Genomic DNA, 20,683 nt, shown 5'->3' with positions numbered 1-20,683 from the left:
GTCATTCAGATTACCTAGTACATGATGATAAAGCCATATGCCATTCAGTTGTTTTGTTACCTTGATTTTGTAAGTGTGTTTGATGTCTTTATCTTTTTCTTCGCAATCTCTCTGAATCAATATAAAGAGCATGCTGCAGAACTTGGCCTTTGTAACTATTCAAAATAACCACTTTAATAGACTTAAGAGAAAAACACTATTGCTGTGGGAAGGATACAACCATTTGCAGTAAGTGTTCATGCAGCAGGCTTTCCATCACTGAAATGGACGGATAGCTCGTTTGGATATACCGTAGTTATCAGGAGGAGCAGGTCATCCTGCTATCAGAGGGATTGAAGTCCCCTAGCATCTATAGTAGCAGTTTTTCAAAGTATCTGTTCTGAGTCATTTTTTCAGACTGACAGAGTAGAAAAGCTTAACTGCCTTGGGTCCATTTTCAGATTTGCTTTAGCCTTTTTGTAGGAGACAGTAGGAAGCAAAGGTGAGTGTGGATAGCATTTCAGAGTTGAAATGGTGTAGCTGATTGTCTTTTATTAACATCTTCCAGTTCTTTCTTGGAATTTATTTGAATTCTTTGAACTTCTGGGAGTCTTTTCATCAAAAGCTTTTTTCATGCTTTTTTCATCAAAAAAGCAGGCCATCATTAAAAGGCTGCGTAACTAATAGTGTGGGTGTATTTTTTGTGTGCAGATATTTTCTATTTCTTTTCCTACTGAAGCTGGAAGACAAGTCCCACTACTGAGTTATGCACTGAAGAGAGAAGCTCTTTGAGGCTAGGAGTGGGATGACAGGAGGGACAGAGCAAATGTTCCAAGGAATCCTATGGAGAGTTACTATTAAAAACTTCTGAAAGGGCCAGCTTGAGGCGTTTGTGATTCTTTTTCCTCATCTGTGTATGTAATTAGTGAAAGAAAAATATCCATTGTCTGGTTATGCTGTGCTTCTGTTCTCAGCGAGTTTTTATGGACGATGGTGTTAAGCTATGTGAAGAGTGAATACGTCCCTCATTTTGTATGTGTATTTAGTGTGAGGGTCATGGAAGCTATAGATGACAAGGACTGAAGGACTGAAGTTTATGTGCTTGTGGGCTTGCACATATAAAAAGTACTTTTTCATATGTAATTTCAGTCGTAGTTAGGGTGTGGAGGTTATTTTGGAAACTTAGCATAAGATTAGATTTGTAATAAAATTCAGTTGCAGGCTGAATATTCTTGAGCAAAAATCACAATAAATAAATACATATATATTCATGATAGTCTTTTTCTCAAACGTCACTATTGCTCCTTTATCATATTTGCCTTTTCCTATTTTTTACAGGCGGTTGCTGGTTATTTTGATATATTTTTTGAGAAGGATTGTCACAACAAGGTATGTGGGGTTATGAATTTTAAAAACAGCCTTGAAAGATGAGGATTTTTTGTATGGTTTTAATACCTCGAGGTGTTTGGCAGCGAGTTTTGTTGTAGAAAACATGCATGTGCGCTTGGTAATTGATTGATGTATTGTGGTATTAAAAATGGTGTTCTTTAATGAAACTCTTGAACTCTTCCAATGCAGGTCTTGTTTTCAACTGGTCCCTGGTGTACCAAAACACACTGGAAACAAACAGTTTTTCTGCTGGAGAAACCAATTCCTGTAGAAGCAGGTATGTTTAAATTCAGTTGTGGTGCAACAATGGTTGTGTTAAACTGCTATTATCATTTAAGTGTTAAACTGCTATTATCATTTAAGTGTTAAACTGCTATTATCATTTAAGTGTTAAACTGCTATTATCATTTAAGTGTAAAACAGTTCAAGAATTGTGTGTTAAAAAAATAGTAAATACATCTTTCAGCTGCTGTTCAAAAACTTCCTTTGCTTAAGCAAAGCACTAGGAAATATGTATGTGTATTCTATAAAATCAACATAAAAAGTATAAATATGTGCTTGCACATGTTTATTTAAGTGGGCATATGTCTAATATGTAGCTCCATACTGGTTTTTTATAAGGAATTAGTGTCTCAAAGGATTTCTGTCTGGCACAGGGGAGATTAAAGACTGCACCACTGTTAATAAGGTTCTCTTAATTTTAACGTTAGTTGCGTTCTTAAGCATCATATCGATCAAATGATTGCATAGGATTTTTTGTACCACTCATAAGCTATGCTCTATTTCTTGTATAGGTACATGCATGGGTGTTGTACATGGCACTTGTGGGATTACCCTGTAAATAGAAAAGGGTTTTAAAGAGCTCACAGCTGTGAACAGGATCCACTGAAGTATGGGAGATGTGATTTTGATACACTGAACGCTTTTATGAAGTGAATAACTACTGTAATGTGTTCCATCTTGAGTCTGACACAAGTAAACAAAGCTTTTGTTGTCGCCAGGATAACCCAAAATTCAGATGATAAATTGTTGGAGTAAAGTTTTGAAGATTAAAATGATATGTTAGTGGTTTTAATTACCTGTATTTGGTAAGTTTTGAAAGTACTTTTCCGTGCAAGTAGTAAAGCGTTCCCTGCTTGATAAACATAGAAGTGTGTCCAATGACCATCATGGGTCATCGTTTATAATCAAAGGAAATCAAATAGGTATATTTATATGCTTGAAAAAGGGCACATTATTTGTCTACTTATCCACTAAATATGTGCTTACCACTGTTGAACTCGTTCTCAGCTCATATTGAGGGCTGTTTTTCTTTACAGACTATCAGGAAGGACCTAGAGAGGATCTGGCAATGCGGCTCAGTTCTGCTGGTCAGTTAAGCAACTCATGGTATTCCATGGCCTTGAACTGAAAAGTTTACAAATAGGCCAGACATACAGGGGAGAAAGGGCACAGAAACATATGTGGATCTTGCAAAAGAAATTGAGGTCAAGAGGTTTAGAGATGATATGGAGGAGTATTGAGGTAGAAGGGGATATTGTCTGCTCTTGATAGATGATAATTATGAATGTACAGTGGTGATAGCAGCACCAAGCCTCAATTAAAACAGCTTTTGTGATTGCTTCATCCATCTATTAGCTGTCACAGCTTTTTAGCAGGAGTGTCTTTCCTGAAGGCATTAAGGACTATGTTATGTGACTAATCTTTTTTTTTTCATCCTTGGAGTTTAAGTTCTTAAATGATTTTTACTTTGCATATTTTTAGATCCTTGGTATGCACATGTGCTGTGGTACATTAGTGCTTGGCTTGTGTTCTGTTCAGTTTCTCTTTCTGATGTTTTCTCTTCTTTTAGATGAGGCTAGCTAAGGTCTCCTTGCTGAAATTCATTATATTTCAATGTCATAGAGTGTGAAATGATTTATTTTTTTAAAGTGCAATGACATTTGTTAGAATATGCTCGTTATTTAATATTACATAGATCATTTGACATTTACAGAATGCCCGAAATTACTGGGAGGTGTGTCTGGATCTAGAGTTCTAGTCTAGGTGCTGTGACTTTCTGAAGATAACTGCAGAAACAGTGTGCTTTGAAGCAGTGAACACAACCCAGTTGACCTTCAAGATCACTTTTGCCATAACTTCTTTCTTCCTCTTTATTAGCTCACATTTTAAAAAATTATTCTTGTACCGAATCTTGTTGCTGCTGTGCTTTTCTTTCTGCTTGCTTCCTTCTCTTAGTAGTTATTTAAGTTCCCGTTTCCCATCTTTTTCTGTGCTCTTTATCTTCTATAGAAGATAGAAGTCTAATTTTCTCTGATTTTAAGCGTAAGAGAAGGTTCTGAGAGAAACACCGACATAATCTCCTTTTCCTTTGTAAATTCAGTGTTAATTTCTGCGGAATTTTGGTTTTTCATGGAGGATGTAACTGCATCAGGGCAGAAAGTATTTCCTGATAATTATATAAGAATGTTCCCTGATTTGGGCGACTTCTGAAAACATCTTGTTTCTGACTTGGGTTTGTTATCATTCCAAAAATCTCTTACAGTAACATGACTTGAAGAAAAAGATTTCCATATCTTTCAACTTTTCTTATTGTTTTTTATTCTTTTCAAAATAGCGACTTTTTACTATTAATCTCTGGTAATTCTTGGTTAACCATATTCCTTGATTTCTTCAGTCTTTCCCTTTCTGTTTTACCAGCCAAACTAACTGCTCAAGTCTGTCTTGTAGTATGTCTAAAGTTGTACTTCCAGCTGTTTCTTGTCTGTCACTTAAGTTAATTGATAAATTAGCACAACTTGTCACCATGTGGCCATGTATTGTTTCTGTCTTGCATGGTGAACTGAACTCTACTCCAAGTACTTAGCTTTTTGGGGAGATTTTTTGTCTTCAAATTGACTTTTCTCCATGTGAGTTAGCTGAAGAAAACGGTAAATATATTAGATTTTGACACATTTGAATCATTGAGTCATTGAAAGACTTGGCTTTTTTGCCTTTCCCTGTACTTACCAATATTCAACTGTCTTATGTATAAAATCTTAGAATAAGGAATGTCTATATGGTGCTGGGACACAATGAAAAAGACCCAGTTGAGACCAAATAAATTGTTCGAGCCAGGACAATCTCTTCTCCTAGTGCATAATGCAAAATAAATAGAACTAATATCATTTGAATCTTTTAATAATCTGATTAAAAAACAGTGAAGCGCAGTCATAATGCAGTTAAAGAAAGCCGAGGAGGTAAACAGACACATGGAATATGCTACATGGTCTAACCACAAGCTTTGTTCCATTTTTAAAGCTAATATTGAGACAGCTGCTTATTTCAATATTTGGCCAGCTTACTGTGGTGGCATTTGCTTCCAGTGTTTTAATAAGCTGTGAAAGAGGGATTTGTTGGTATAAAATACTTTGAAAACATTTTCCTGTTTTGAAAACATGTCTTTTAGGCAGGTTATTTTTTATTTTTTTTCTTTCCCAGTGAAGAAAAATGGTTCCCTCAAGTTTTTAAGTCTGACTAATAAAGCTGATTTCAAGTTTCAGAGATGCTTTATAGCTTTTGGGGATATGCCTGATCTGGTCATAAAGCAATGATGGTATTTGGATTTGCTCTGCAAAAGAGGTTGAGCTTAGAGGTATCTGAACCTGTTGGGTATTTAACAGAAAAATGCTACTTTGTGCAATGGTAAAATTCCTTTGTTCTACTGTGGTAACTATGTATTTTTTTTCAGCTGTTTGACTCCAGGTTATTTGTTGTAAAAGTAGCTCTATTTGCTCATCTGGGGGGGGGGGGGGGGGGAAGTGATTTTGATCTTGTTCCTACTAAAAACAGAATGAAGCCATTACACGCCAAAGGATGCAGCATGGAACTAATCCTCCCTGCGTTGCCATTCCTGCTGCAGCCTGTGCTAGGTGTGCAGGATTTGCAGATCCTCTGAGAGGAACTGGGAGAAACTTAATCTAGTTCCAAAGATCTGGAGACTGGAGCAATAAGAATTGCACCTAATTAATAGAGACTGGAGCAATAAGAATTACACTTGATTAATACATAGGATTTGCTACTGAATTTGTTTCATACATAACTATGATAGATAGGTTTGTGTATAGCTTTAATAGATAATTTTTGCTTATTTTGGTTTAGTTAGGGGCAATCTTTTGCTACTAACATATTCTGAAAAGCTAGTTTTCGTCCTCATGGACTGTGACGAGAGACTTAAAGCTCATGTGCAATGAAGTAAAAAGAGCGTCAGCACGTTGGATAGGCTTTAACTGCTTAACATGCAGTAAAAATAAAGAAGCTAGAAAAAGAAGCCAGGTGATATTTTATTGACAGAAAAAGGTTTTTTCTCAGACGGGTATTGTATTGCAGACTCCCTACGGAGTACAGGGCTTCACTTAGCAGCCCTTTGAATAGCTTGAAAAAGTCTTTATTTTAAAAATTGAAATTCAGATGCCAAAGCCCTGTCTTTCTCTTATTAATGGTCCAAACATGGATCTTGTTCTTCCATTGTATGTTGTGATACTGCTGCTAAGTTTCATAAACAGAAAATTACACACGGAATGTCATTCTCTTTTGGTTGACCGAAGGGTTTACTGAACAGATAAAAACACAAGAATGATTTCAAGGGGGTGACAGAATCTGTTTGGTAACAGTGCGTTAAGTTAAAACCCAGATCTGTGTGCGAACAAATTCTATTAGCAGTAAAACAGCATATTGTCAACGTTCTGTGTTCTTGATAGTGCCTTGCAGTGGAAATAAAACCTTGATTTGTTTGTCTGTGGAGTTAAAAGGGGCTTGCATAGCGAAACTGAAGAATGCACATGACTAAGCCCCTGTAAAATCCATGATTATCTTGAACTCCCCAGTCTCCACGATTGGGTAGCTGTTTGTAAATCTACAAACTTGAAAACATTGATTTGGCTACCTGGAGAGTTTTTTTATCAAAAACAAACAACAAAAAACCACTGGCACAAATAATCTGTTTGTTTTGATTTTTTTACTGGAATACTTCAATATTATGTATCCCAGTTGGATCATTTGGTTCAAAATTAAGATTTTACTGTTTGTTTTGCATGTCTACAGTTGCAGTGATGTTGCTTGCTTTTAAAAACTAGTAACTGTTAAAACTTTTTGAGGTCTGACTAGATCTTGCATGTCTTATGATGTAGCTTCTGAAATCTGCTTAAAATCATCCTGCTTACTTTGCAGAAACATCTGTGTGTACATCAGGCACTAATTGGAGAGAGTCTCTTCTCATGGCCTATTTATCTCACTGTAAGCTAGTAAGAGTTCGGTATTTATATAGGAAAAGTTACAGGGGCTTCTTGTGCCATTCTGTGCGGTCCCCTTTGTATGCTCTTGAGACAGCAAGGGGTTGTGATGAGTATGGCAGGAAGAACCTAGTTTTCTCAGAAATTTGTTGCAACTGCTGAGAGGAAAATTGAGACACGATACGCAACACAGGATCTCTATTTCAAAATGTAGTGAATTGAGACTACTTCTAGGTGAGTTAGTTTTGGCTCTTACAACTCTACGTGGTGGAGGACCATGGAGGGGGCCCTCGGTGTTTCATTTGGCGAGTATTTCTGGTACCTGATCTGTCTTGGGAATCTCGCTGCTCAGCCAGGTGTGGGGTGTGCATGTTATCTTAGGCAGCCATACAAGGTTGTCCTGACTTACTCAGCAGGCTGTATAGCCTTCTTCAGAGGTGCCTAGTTTGTGGTTTGACTTGCAGAGTTGAAAGAACAAGTGATGGGAAAACTTGCCAAGGAAAATGCTTAGGGTATATGATGGGTACAGACAGAACCTCAGTATAGTTTCAGAGCAGGGCTATAACAGAAAGGAATCAGTAAACAACTGCTTAATTGATCAAACTAACTGGCCAGTGTAAGAAGGGTGTCACAGATCAGACGTCATCACTGACTTGGGTATTGCTCTGCTCAGTACAGAAAGTGCTCATTGGAAATTACTGGGTTGGTGATGCAGTAAAAAGAGACATGGTCAAATGGGAAGGTGAGGGTTTGTGTACATCTGCAGGTGCTTGCAGTTTAATTAGATGGGGGGATTAAGGATAAGTTACTGAGTTTAAGGAAAATGCTATTGGTTCTGTAACAAATCAGTTGTCTTTCATTCTTCTTTTTTGTTTTCTAAAGATAGATGGTATGTAGAAACTGCTTCCTAGCCAACTATTCCAAAGTAATGCTTTCAAGACTTGTTTTTAACAGTTGCTTGCTAGCCCTCAGTGTTATTTAAGATGGTGACTCCAGTTTGTCTAAACTGGGGTGGAAAACAAGATAAAGTTTAAATTGTCAGTCTCGAGTGAGCGCAGCCTTATCTTGAAGAGAGGTGTCAAAATGCACCGGTATATAACTGTTAAGGCAAATCTGACTACCCTGTAAAGCCTGTGGTTGTTAAAACGTGGGGGATTGTCACAACCTCAGAGCAGGAATTTGCAAAAGGTATTTCTCAACGGCAGTTTGGAAGTTGTCTTTAGCCCAAGTCTACTGCAGTCTTATAGGAGCTCTCTTTGAAACAATTTCAGTGAGATCTTTCTTTCAAAGATCTTAAGATTTTTGAAGTCAGAGATGTTAAGCTTTAAGGGGGGGGGGGGGGGGGTCAGAAAAAAAGAATGATTTGAGTACGTTCATACTTGGCTTGCTGTTAGTTTCATAAAGGTCTTCCACAAGAAGAAAAGAAACAAACTTTGAGAGATCTTGATTGCTAGCTGCTTTCGTTAACTCATTCAATCTTTTCCATAATCAAAAAGTGAGAGGGCACCAAGCTGTATTAAAGGGCAGGAAGCATTACAGGTTCATTGCCATGGATCATGTCATGCTTTGCATAGATGCTAAGGGTATGTGTGCAGGAGACTGCACACAATCTTTGGGTTCAGTCAAGTCATTTCAGGTGAGTCAGGTTACAGACTGAAAAATACTGGAAATAACTTAAGTGACAGAGGCTCTTGCATTGAGAGGTATCTGATCTGAAGAACTTGCCCTACGTACGGATGATGGTGTTGCACAGAACTAAACAGTGTTAGTTACAGTTACACCGATGATAAAAGTCAAAACCAAAATCAACTATTTTGGGTGTTCAGAGTTAATGTATACAGGGTGTACTGTAGAGCACGTAATAGGATGTGTGGTACTTGGCAGTGGATCAGTATGGAAGTAGGGATGCGTTTTTTACCCTGCACTAGCAAGCTTTTGTGGCGGTTCTGCTGAATTCAGTTTCTTTGTGGGACGAATTTTAGGACTCCCTAAAGGCTAATAAAAATGCTGGAAGGGGGTCGTAATGAATTCAGTTTTGTCCTAATCAAACTGCAGTGGCACTGTGTAGTTTACTCGCATTCAGCTGAGCGTGATAAGAGCAAGGTGATACAGCTGAGTCCCCCAGACAGCTTCCTCCAGGCAGTTCATAGGACAGCAGAACGGTGAAAAAACATCAGTCATTTTATATCTATGTGACATTGATTAATTGTTCAGAATTGCCTTTCTGTTACTTGGTTGCACTGCTGTTGCTTGGTTCAGCCCTCAGAAAAGACTGTTTAGAAAGGCAGATTTAATGTGGTTACTGCATAAGAAATAGCTGAGAAAAAGGGGCCGCTTCATTTCACTAACTGCATTTAGAAACAGAATCCGAGGGTTCTGTTCTGTAAAGTCAAATGTAATTTTTGAAATTATATTTATGTTTTTACCTTGTTTATTGTATTGTTTTGTATTAAAACGCTTTAAATTATAAGACTGTTACAGGCTGATTGAAGATGATTTTAATTCTGTTCCTAGACGTTTTTTAGTCTTCTTACAATTTCAAACAGATTCTGTATTACAGAATGTTAACATAATCCAAGTAATTCATTTTGCAATGCAGTTCAGAAAGTCTTTGTGTTGAAACTACCCTAAGATTCCCAGCTGGAGAGGGGCTATAATGTTTTTTTCCCTTTAATTTATTCATGTACTGGTCAGATCTGTCTAAGTAAACTATGAAAACATTCTTTCAATTCTTTGCAAAACACATTATGCTGTATCAGTCACTTATGTCCTAACAATAAAGCTGCACAGGAATGAAGCTAAATCTGCAACTGTTAAATTACCAAACAGAAGAGCTTTTGGATCTCCCATACAGTATTGCTACCACAGTTAATCTTGCTGAAAAGGTTTTTCTGTTGTGATGCTTAATACAGTGGATCTTGTGTCAATTCTTTGTTTGTATGCAACTGAGTAACACGTCAAATGGAGACAGCTAAAAATCTCACATATTGAAAACTGGCCCATTTTTGGAATTGCTATTTTTTTTTTTCCAATAAGAATATTGAAAATAGCCTCTTAACAGGGCATGAATAGTTGGTTTTAAAATCACATTAAGAAACAGCTGGGAAGTACTTGGTATCCAGTGGGATAGAAAAGCAGTAACAGTGGCTGTGGCTGGTGTGAGGGTTGGAGGTGGATGGAGTGGAGCGTAATAGAAGAGTAGCAGAGAACTTGATGCTGTAGGCCTGGGTCATCCCTGCTGTAGGGTGTTCTGTAGAATCGTCTGCTTAAATGCAGCTGTTGTATTTCTCAAGTCATGGTATAAGATGGCTCAGCGGTGGGTTTTCTACATATTTACAAATACAATTGAAATTACAGGTCTTGTTAAGGACTGAAAATACATTGGGATTTTATTAATTATTTTTTTAAATATCTGCAAGCAACAATCTTTGCAAAAGCATTGTGAAATAAAGAGAGCTGCTTGTTAAAGCTCACTTGAAAAAGAACTAAAAAGCCCATATAGGTCCTATTTCCTTACAGTGTGAGGCAATATCTATATTAGTGGTTTTCTTTCTTGACATGTTAGAATATTCGCTAATGTATAGTTTGCTCAAAACCAAAAAAAAAAAAAATGCAACTTGTACAATGCTCGTAAGGCCAGAGCTAGACTGCCAGAACAGAATTTGTAATTCCAGAGCTTTCACAGTGACATGGAACTTGTAGATAAGTTCGAGTCTTAACAAAACCTTAGAGTATCTGATTGAAAGCCACCAAACAGAGTAAGATAGCTTGATTCTGGGAGTACCCTAACAAGGTCAAAGTCCTCTGACCTCAAAATTAGTCTCTTGCTTGAGCGTTTCATTGCAGATACCTTCCTTGAAAATGTTAATGCTGTTGGCTTAATGGTGCATTTCTTTCTGACATAAACATGACGTTACTTAAAAACCTGACACACTGTCAGATATAAAAATTTAAGATCCGTTCTGCCTCTCTGCAGTCCAAGCCTTTGAATTTCACTTGTTCATAAGCAAACAAGTGAAACAAAGTTTTTTTCCCCCGTTCACAGGTAAAATTGTCATATTGGTTCTTTGGGTGGGTCAACTGAGAAAGCATCTACATAACTCAGCAACTCACCAGGTCTAACTGCAGTCACTTAGACGTACGTTCATTTTCAAGACCATTGGTTAGAGCCTTGAAAATGTACAAGAAAACTTCGTAGACCTGTTTAATTCTAATTGGGAGCAGCTTCTTGTACAACATAAGCATATGTAATGCATCTGTCTGGTTACACAGGATACACGTAATACACAGTAATTATGCATAGTAATTTCTTTCTTTTTTTCTTGCAGGGGAGGCCCTGAGAGGAAAGATAACAGTTCGCAAAAACAGAAAAGATCCGCGATCCCTCTTTATAACCCTTTCGGTGAAGGACACAAAGCAGACCTACAGCCTTCAGTGAAAGTTCTACATATAGCTTTGAGAAACGTCAGATATAACTGTTAGATTGAACAGTTGATAACTGTTTCTAAATATCCAAAAATGGTAAACTCTTGGATTTCTGTATGTGCATGAGAATATGAAAAGCGTACCTGGAACTGAGAGAGTACTGTTTGGATGCTCTTGCAGTGGCATATGGCAGCTGGTGACACAGTGAGATTCTGCTGTGTCTCACGGGATGTGGGGGAAGGAAGGAAAAGCTGGATTTGAGTTAGATGAGACTGCTGGGTGAGAAAAATGCCTTTAAAGTCTTGCTGTGAGGAACAGTGAGTATTATCTCTGAATATTGTTTTATTCTCCAGCTGGCAAATTTTACCATTAACGAGTAAGCAAAATCCTTGTGCAATTTGTTTTAGGAAAAAAGCTAAATGATGTGCCAGAGCAGCTCAGCAGTAGCTGGAAAATCCCGATGGGAATAAATTCGGATTCCAATTGCAGGATTGCATCAACAAAGTCTTTATTTTTATTACACTTCTATAATTAAAAAGTTGTATCACGTTTCAGTTACATTTATCTAAATAAATGATCCGAGTATGTTGTATAATGCAGTTGCCTGTTTCCTTTTTTTTTCCACTTAATTGGAAATTCTTTCATCTCTCCAGTGATGGCTCATTTATTTGTGGCTGTTTTTTTTTTTTTCCATAGTAGCCTATTGGAGCACAGGTGGATGGAAGCGTGTATTTTATCAGTGTTACGGAAAATACTATGAACAGATAGCGGCAGGTGCTGCAACAGTGGATTTTGTTTGGCAGGTTACAGAAAGTGGCTGTGAACAGTCAAGGACTGATGTGTGTGTCACAATGTTTAAACACCAAACTGCAATAGAGTTTGTACCAAGTGTAACCGTAAGCAGTTAATGTGCTTGTATTGTACACGTATTTGTATTGAATACAAATGCATTTTCATGGAATTTTGAAATTGTTGCTTCAAAAGTCATTTCAAGAAGCACAAATGACAGTTTTGCTATTGATCTCCAAACATCTGTTTAAAAAAATAGATTTTTTTAAAGGACCAAGAAGAGAACAATTCATTTTTTTCCGCTTGGAGTCTGCTCTATAAAGTTTGGGTAATTCTATATTGTGTAACTCTTGTGCCTGTAACTAAAGATAAGTAGAATGTCATCAGCGATTATGCCAATTTGGCAGGAAAGTGGAAACTTGTATTCCAAAATTCTGAAATTCTCCTGCAGCGCAGCACTCTTTTTTTTTCCCCACAGTTAAATTGTCTTTGAATAGGAAGTCACAATCGCTACAGAGCTTCAACATTTTCAATTGAAAACAGACTTGTGGATTTAATTTCATCTTACACTGTTTTATCCTTTTCTGTGGAAACACATAGCTTACTAATTGACATCCAAATAATTTTCTAGGCTTGGGAGGGTGGGGATTCTCTCCTGTGTGAAAAGTATTGAATTACCATTAAACCTATAAATGTCCCGATTAACATCTAGATGTTGGAAAGCTCAGCACACGCATGCAACTTAAGAGGGATGTTCAGGAGCTGAACGCTTACGCTGGTTAACTCATTCGAATACTGTAAATGAGAGCTTGACCACCAAAAGGATTTAGAGCCATATTGACACCTGGGCTGTTGTGTTCGCCTGGTAATGAGTGCATCATTTGCACTGATTTTTAGATCCTTCCATTTTATGAAGTGCAACTGCACGCAGGTGACAAACTAGATATTTTCAGAAGTTTGTTTTCAGGATAGGCTTAACTGTAAAAAATTAAATGAGAAAATTGAATAAAAGTAAATCCAAGATACATGATTTATTTCACAGGAGTATCTGACAAATATGAATACTCTACAGTGATATAGCTGATGTATAAATCTGTGTGACCTGCCAGCATTTTTCTAGCTCAATGATGTATACGCCTTTCAAAAACTCATTGTTTATCTTTGTTAAAATGCTTGAGCCTGGTTAACTGAAACTCACACTGTTCAGCTGTGCATAAAAATTTACTGTACAGATGAAATGCCAGCAGTTAGCATTGGACTGATTAATGTAATTTGTGACGTAGTTGTCAATATTAGACAATAAATATGCAGGCTGGGGATGATCTGCTACTTCTGTCCTTTTCTGAGAGGCGCTGTAGAAATGCAGGATATTGACAGACTAAGCAAAATGCTCAAACGGTGTTCTCAGCACTATGCCAACCAGAAGTTGAAAGTATCTGCATCTGAATTTGCTTGTCTGGTATGTAGTTTACTGTGGGAGTTTCGGGTGCTTTGACTGTGACTGATTATTTTGAGATGCTGGCATTGAGCTACACAATGTTGTGAGGTTCCTTCCAACATTAACTTTTCAATAATTCTGCAGATTTTGTAGATTTTGTAGAAACGTATATTGTGTTTGTGTAAGTGTTGAGATAGAAGACCTACACAGAGCTTGCGTAGCATTTGTTAACAGGTAAGCAAAAATGAAAAAATGGTTGAAGAATGTTTAAAAGAAGAGAAAATGTTAGGTAGTTAAGATGAGGTAATTTGGTACATCCTTATGTCTGCAGGAACAAGGAGAGTAGGAGATGCACCAAAGAGAAGTTAGACTGATGGACCAGCACGATCAATGCATGTAGCAGATAGCAAACAAGCAAATAAGGCTGGCTGAGAATCACTTGGAATGCAGAGATGGAAGACTGATGAGTGGTAATATTAGTTAAGAAATTTTGGTGCTGTTGGGTATTTACATTTGATAAATCCAGATCTGAAAGATACATGTCATGTACCTTGTTTCTTGTCAAAGCTGGGACAAGGTGTGAGGGAGAGGTCAAAGGTGCTAATGAAGGTAACGTTTAAGTAACACAACTCAAAGATGGATTGATGCTACTAGGAAAAATGCATTGCTGTTTCAAAGAACTTCAAATACATGAGTGGAAATTGATCCAATAGGTAGTGTCACGCAGCAACCTGTGGGAATAGCCCATCTATTATGGAAGGCTTTTCTCAACGTAGAAATCAAATAATACAAGATTCATCTGACAGCACAATCTGTTACTTAACTTTCCTAATTGTAATACTGAGAAGAAAATATTTTAAGAAATACGATCGGTAAACACTCTTTTAAAGGGACTTCAATGAATGATTCAGAGGCAGAAAACTGGAAAGTAACTGTTTGGAGTAAAACACCCCTGAATGTGTCTGCTCAGAGATAGTAACACTTCATGCAAAATGTGATCCTTTATCCCGAGGCATGTGGTCAAAGGTGCAAACAATTTGTAACTGAACAGGAAAAAAACACTGTGGCAACTTCTCCTCCCCTTCCTTTTGGTGTACTGATAAGTACAGATGAAATTTTTCATGCATGTAACAAGCCCCACCAGTGGTTGACTGTTGTCCTGTTTACACCATTCATTCTTTCTCTTGTGTTTGTTGTCTGATGTGTTAAGTAGAGATTTTTGCTGTTAGCTTCATTTCAGAGCAAGTCTGTTCTGTCCGTGGCCTCTTGATTTTTTTTTTCCTTTTCTGATTCTGGATTTTTTTTGGGGGGGGGGGGTGGGGTTAGGGGTGGTAGTGTTTGAATTTTTCTTCTACTGTGTACTTATTCTGACAAGCTTCCTCATGGCTGAAGGCTCTGGCATAAGGCTGTTGCTGGACGGCTTCCCTTCTCCTTCTTTCGTTCTGAATGGTTGAACATGCAGTTTATTCCTAAGAGATGCAAAAAAAAAAAAAAAATGCATACAAATGTATGCTTTGATTCAGCAACTGGCACTACGCAGACTGCTTGATTTGCACGCCTAGCAGGAACAAGATGCAAATGCAAGTCAGCTGTGGACATAGGGTCGGTGGGGCCTTTAGAACTTATGAATTAGTTCTGATTGCTAATGGAGAACTGTTAAAGCATGCTAAAACACACAACTGATTCAGCTTGTGATGCACCTGTAGGGTGATATCAAGAAAATAATACAGATATCCACAATTCCAGGTCAGTGGTCAGATGCATGAAGTAATATGAAACAGTATTATCGTACTTGCTTAAGCTGTGTTAAGCATAATGTCAAATGTGGAGCTCAAATCAGGAGAGCAGCATTTGTGTGTTATGAATGCTTGGTACACGTTGACTAGATGACAATGTGCGTTTATCTTTAGATCCCCTAACACTGAGAAGAGACAGAAGATGAGGAAAAAACGTATAAATCTGGAGAATTGCAGTGGAATTCTGTTGCTGTTGTAAACAAGTAGGATATAAATCTAGGTGTTTCAGGTCATAACCCATCAGCTATGTGATTGCTGTAGATCTTTTTATTGGGTCAACAAATAAGTATTTTCTGATTAATACGGGTCAATCTTAGTCACTTCATGTTTTCCTGCAGTTACTATTGAACTTGAATAGTTATAGTAGTGCTTTAGTGTTCAAGTATTTTCTTTAAATAAAAATCTTGGCAACATTTGGTAAAAAATAAAAAATAAATAAAGAGATGTTGATAAGCATTTCTAACTTCGGTCCGAACTTGATATTTCTCTACAGAATCAAAAAGTGAATGACAACTTCTTTGTTGTAAATGAAAAGGCAGGCCTGGCAGGCTGGGCATTTTAAACACGTTTTAAAATATATCTCGAATGCTCTTAGAAGAGGTGGAAAGCTCTTGTACGTTTATCCATCTGCTCTTTTTAGAGATATTAAGAATATGTGAAGTAGTACATATTTTATATTTCAAACTAAACCATGTAGTTTATATATGATTTTTTTTCTCAAAGTTAAAAAGATATTCTGATTTGGCTGTAGGTTTTCTTCATGTACTTGTGTTTAAAAAAAAAAAAAAAAAAACGGGCAAAACATTGTCAGTAGTAAAGAAGGTCAGGGTAATTTCCCAGACAAAATCCTTAGCTGCTCAACATGCAATGTCTGCAACTGGTGAGCGTTTTTGTCCGTTGTTATAAGTAACAGATGAGTTTTAACATCCCAGGAGAGTAGCTTGGTATTTTAAGCAAGATGCCTGAAAAATTAATCATTACTGATATTTAATGATTAGTTTGCAAGTTAATAACTCAAAAAATGCTGTAGGCTGTTTCAGCTAGCAAATTGATAGACACAGACATTGAAGAAAAAGTTACCCTATTGAAATGTCTTTAACCCATAATTATTTCTATGCTTGCTCTAATGAATGGGAAATCATTTGGAAAAAATGCTTGTTTGGCTATAAATAACAGATTTAATTTTTATTTTGTTAGGAAAGTATGGTTTTGTCATGCTTGTGTATTGAAGTCCAGGAGTCCTAAAGAACCTTGAAAGTGCATAAGTTTTTTAAAAAAAAACTAATCCAACAGCTAACCTTTTTCCCAATAAAAAGACTCAAGTATCAATCTTTTTTCATGCTTATGTAGTTTACATTATGCTTAGCCCAAGGTCACAGGTGTTAAATTGCCTGGTGAATCTTCAAAGTTCTTCTAATATTCAGATAAAAATGAAGGTTGGGTTCCATTGTCCTGCTTGCACATTTCTGTCCTGAAGTCTTTGTTTATTTACTTGCATATAAATAACTCCATCTGAAAAGAGTATAGATGCTCGCGATTTCGTTTCTTATGTAGATATCAAGCTACATTTTTCCCCCTTTTTGTGATCCGATGTTGATTTAATCTTTCCTGCTTTCTGCAGTGCTTTTAAATGTTTATTTAGCTAAGCTATAAAACTCCCTTCATGTTTCTACCCATCAGAGAGCAGGTGAGCAAGAAAGACAAACTTGGAAGCTCCTGGTCTTTCATTACTGAACGTCTCTTGTGTGCACGTCATGCTGGGGTTGCTAATAGGATTTTTCCATGTGCACCTTAGTTTGATCTTCTAAATTGTGTTCTATGGGATGTGCCGTAATGAGATAGATCCAGCTTCTGTGATCCAGATAAAAGCAAACCCTCAACTTCAAATAGATAAAGCTCTACAGAGGACTCAGAAAGCTGATTAGGGAGATATCTGCTAACTAAAGAAGTTAGGCTGCTAGTTTTTAACTTTTCTTCCAAGGAATTTTCTCTGCCATCGATTTAGTAGTGCCCGAAGTTCCCTTTAGTAATGACTGAACGTTTTCTCTCCCTGGTTGAAATTATATAAAGAAAAAAATCCGGAATGGCGTATGTTTCAAGTGTAGTGGGATGTCACAACCTAGCTATGACTAACTTTCTAAAAAAAATAGAAAGAGCCCACAGCTATACTGGAAGGGAAGTAGAAGACGAAGAGTTGGAATTAAAGGCTTGTTTGAAGACTAAAGTGGTGACAATTTGATTTTTAGATACCAGATTCTGTATGAAATTTGTTCCTGCTTCTGCAAGGTTGATTGATTGCGTGAGAGTGGGACTTAAGGGTTTTCAAAAGCAACCAAAAGTACATTGAAATCCTGTGCACATCTGATATACCCACTTTGAAAGAGATGTCAAAATGATTTTGTTCTACCCTGTTTATACAGGCATTAACAGGTGCTAACAGTAGTGAAAACCTGACATTTGGTTCTAAGACAAATATTGTGTTACATGAGAAGACAAGGGAAAATGTAGGGAATAGCTAACACTTAATGTTATGACCATGGCAGAAAAATTTGCAAAAGAGCTTATGTGGTTTAAAAGGTTTAAAAAGCAGTCAGTTTGAGTTAGGTTTAAGTAGTTGGACTGGAAAGCAATCTGAATGTGGTTCAGTTTCCAGGTTCAATAAGAGTCCAAATATTTACTATTTGATGTATTATTTGACATTGTGTAAAATTCATAGGAAGGTTATTAACTTGACTGTTAAAAGCAGTGCTTTTTAATGGCATTGTTTACCAGTGAAGACAGAAGAGGTGAGGAGCATGCACGTACTGTTTGTATGGAGATTACGTTTCGTTAATGGAATATTTCAGAAGACTGTGCTTTCTCCATATGCAAATCAGTAAGTAGTAGTCTGTTCCTTGATGTGTACCAACTGGTTCAGAATTTTTATTTGCTTTGCTACTGCTCATATATTGAGACAGAAACAAACTTGACTTATATCCCTTTCTGAATGGCAAGCGTTACTCTGTTTCCTTGACTTACTAATGCCTCTAGCTTCTAGTACTCTCTGGACTCCACCACAATAAATGAAGACGACTCACCCAATGAAAAAATTGTCCCACGTAACAATCAACTTAGAGTTTTATAACGTTTCTATCACTGTTTATGTAACAATTAGCCAAACAAAAATAAAAGACTCTTAATGACAGCAATAACAAATTAAAGAGGAATAAAGCTTACTCAACATGTTAATTCTATTTTCCACTTGGGTACTACTCAAAACAGCAGTGGAAAAAGAGTGATAAAAAATATGTCCCATGGAAAACAAACAAACTAAAGTTATCTTTTCACAAGCAATACCAACAACCCAAACAAAATAATTCTCCTTGGATTCAATTGGCAGATGCTAAAAAATCCTGTTTTACATGGTGGTTGAGAGGCTTTTCTCATTTGTGATTTTCTTTTTTTTTTTTTTCTTTTCGAAAGGAAGCTAGGCAGAACTGGGGATGCCTGTTTTCATTTTTCTTACTGTTCTTGCATCTTGATATGGGTTACAACATGCAGGAAATGAGGGACAGATTTCTCCAAAGGGGCTCACATTATATGGGAGAGATCACACCTTTACACTATAGTAACACACAACGAATAAAAAGGAACAGTGAAATGGGCCATTAAAATACTCTGAAGGTCATCTGCGGTTGGGAAATTTCCAGTGGTGAAAACACACTTCAGGTATAACGCACCGTTAGGAGAATGCAGTTTGTGCTATGTAGGCTCCTCTTTGTATCATCACTCTGGGCTTAAAACTGTATGCACTTTAGCAGGTGGTTTTCACACCATATAAAATATTCCATGACCTACTAATATGTGAAACCAACAAAATAAATGAATCCCTAAAATAGGGAAACTTCATTTAATACTGTCCAAATGAATTAATTAAAAATTAAAAAATTTAAATTAAAATTAAAAATTAAATGAATTAATACAAATCTGCTCCCTCTCTTTAGTACTATCACTCTTCACTACTGCTGTTTGCGGTAGTTTTCATTACAAAGTCAGTTTTACTGTGAACTAACTTCTATTGCCTTGTATTTCCCTGAGTGTTGCGGCCTGTCTGGATGAAAGGAGGAGTTATAGGTTGGCAGGAGAGAAAGAAAGGTCAGCTGGTAGGAGGGCACGCTGAAACTACAGGCCCTGGGTGTCACGTACCATAAAGAGCTACCTTGAAGCAGTGTTGCTCCCATTTGGATAATGACGGCTCAGGTAATTAAGCCTGCAATACAAGTAGGATTCAGTAAGTAGAATTGAACTTTGATTAAACCTTCTGATGGGTTATGCAAAGAGAAGAGCACTGCAGAGGAGGAATTTCCTAATAATATTGACTTCTGTCACAGCACTGGACATTGGTGAAACCACGTCTACTCAGCTGGAAAATTGGATGAGAGGAGGAGGACTTCTCTGTAACTCACATGTTACAGTGGCACTACGCTTGTCTGGTTGTAAATTAATATGAAGTCTTACACTGAGAACAGAAGGCAGTAGGAAACACTCATGTTAATGGGTGCATTGCTGTTAATTTTGGAAGCTCTGTGTGTTTATAGCATTCACAGCTATTTTATCTACTATCATTCTAACATATTTGTAACTTAAACAACAATAGATACCATGCAGTGTCCCCAGAGAGAGAGATAGTGCTCTGGTAATTGATTTGAAAGCAATTTTGACCATCTTCGTGGCACCAGATGACAATGGCATTAGGCTGTGCAACCTAGTTGGGGATAAGTTGCCCCCCTCTTTTTTTTCTTCTGCCACCTAGAACAGACCAACATCTCTTGGGAGTGGCAGCAAAGAGCAGCAGGGAACGCTACCATCTGAAGAAAATGGAAGGTGAATGGTTTCATGTAAATATGCATGTGCCAGGGAAGGTTAATGCTGTCAAAAGGAAAGAATGTTGAGGAAAAAATGTCAAGCTCTTTAACTAGCAAACCCTTCAACTGTGATCTAAAATTTCTGAAATGCCTAGTGATTTTCTTTTCTTATTGCTCTGTTGAAACTTTTTTCTCCCCCCAAGAGTTTGTCTTTCTGATGAAAATCCTAAATGAGAGCTCCTTGGTAGCGTCTTAAGTGAAAGACAACCATTAGTCTTTTTTGAGAATCAAGGTCATGAATTTTCAGCATTTTTGGACACTTCTCTGATATTCCTGCAGGGGTGACAATAGGTTGCTGTTGTTAGGAAGCTGCCAACATCTTGAGAGAGGCAGAGAGAATATGGTGAGACATCAAATGAAATTTCTGGGGTAAAATAGAGATTTTAATTCCTGTACGTATGTTAGCAAGGGAAGCCTTTTTTTTTTTTTTAATAGACCAATAGTTTAAGATTATTTTCACTAAAAGAGACTTTCTGAATATTTCTTCATAGCAACCTGGTCTGTGTTTTACTACTTAAAAGATGTCATACTTTTTCTTATCTTCCTATATTTAAAAAACAAACAACAACAAAAAAAAAAACAGGCAGGACGACAGGTGATTTAGTGGCTGTATTGAAGTCTGAATTTTTCATGGGTTTTAGAGTGCATTTTACTCCATGATTTCAGTCAACTCCTTAAGTTAAAAACTGCATG

The 20,683-nt window shown here is 37.1% G+C and overlaps 1 protein-coding gene across 2 annotated transcripts in view; it reads left to right on the top strand.

The window, feature by feature from the left end:
- Nucleotides 1-11,658, top strand: part of PRMT3 (protein arginine methyltransferase 3) — a 96,374-nt gene extending 84,716 nt beyond the window's left edge. For both annotated transcript variants that reach the window (XM_083840303.1, XM_083840304.1), the window contains exons 13-15: nucleotides 1,318-1,368; nucleotides 1,558-1,645; nucleotides 10,967-11,658. In XM_083840303.1, the coding sequence (XP_083696429.1) occupies nucleotides 1,318-1,368; nucleotides 1,558-1,645; nucleotides 10,967-11,076 (249 nt within the window). In that variant the 3' untranslated portion in view covers nucleotides 11,077-11,658. The remainder of the gene's footprint in view (nucleotides 1-1,317; nucleotides 1,369-1,557; nucleotides 1,646-10,966) is intronic.
- The last annotated feature ends 9,025 nt before the right edge of the window (nucleotides 11,659-20,683 follow it).

This window comes from Anser anser (assembly GCF_964211835.1).
Source record: "Anser anser genome assembly, chromosome: 5".
Lineage (NCBI taxonomy): Eukaryota > Metazoa > Chordata > Aves > Anseriformes > Anatidae > Anser > Anser anser.
Note: the sequence above shows the minus strand (reverse complement) of the source record. Positions and strands in the feature narration are given on the sequence as shown.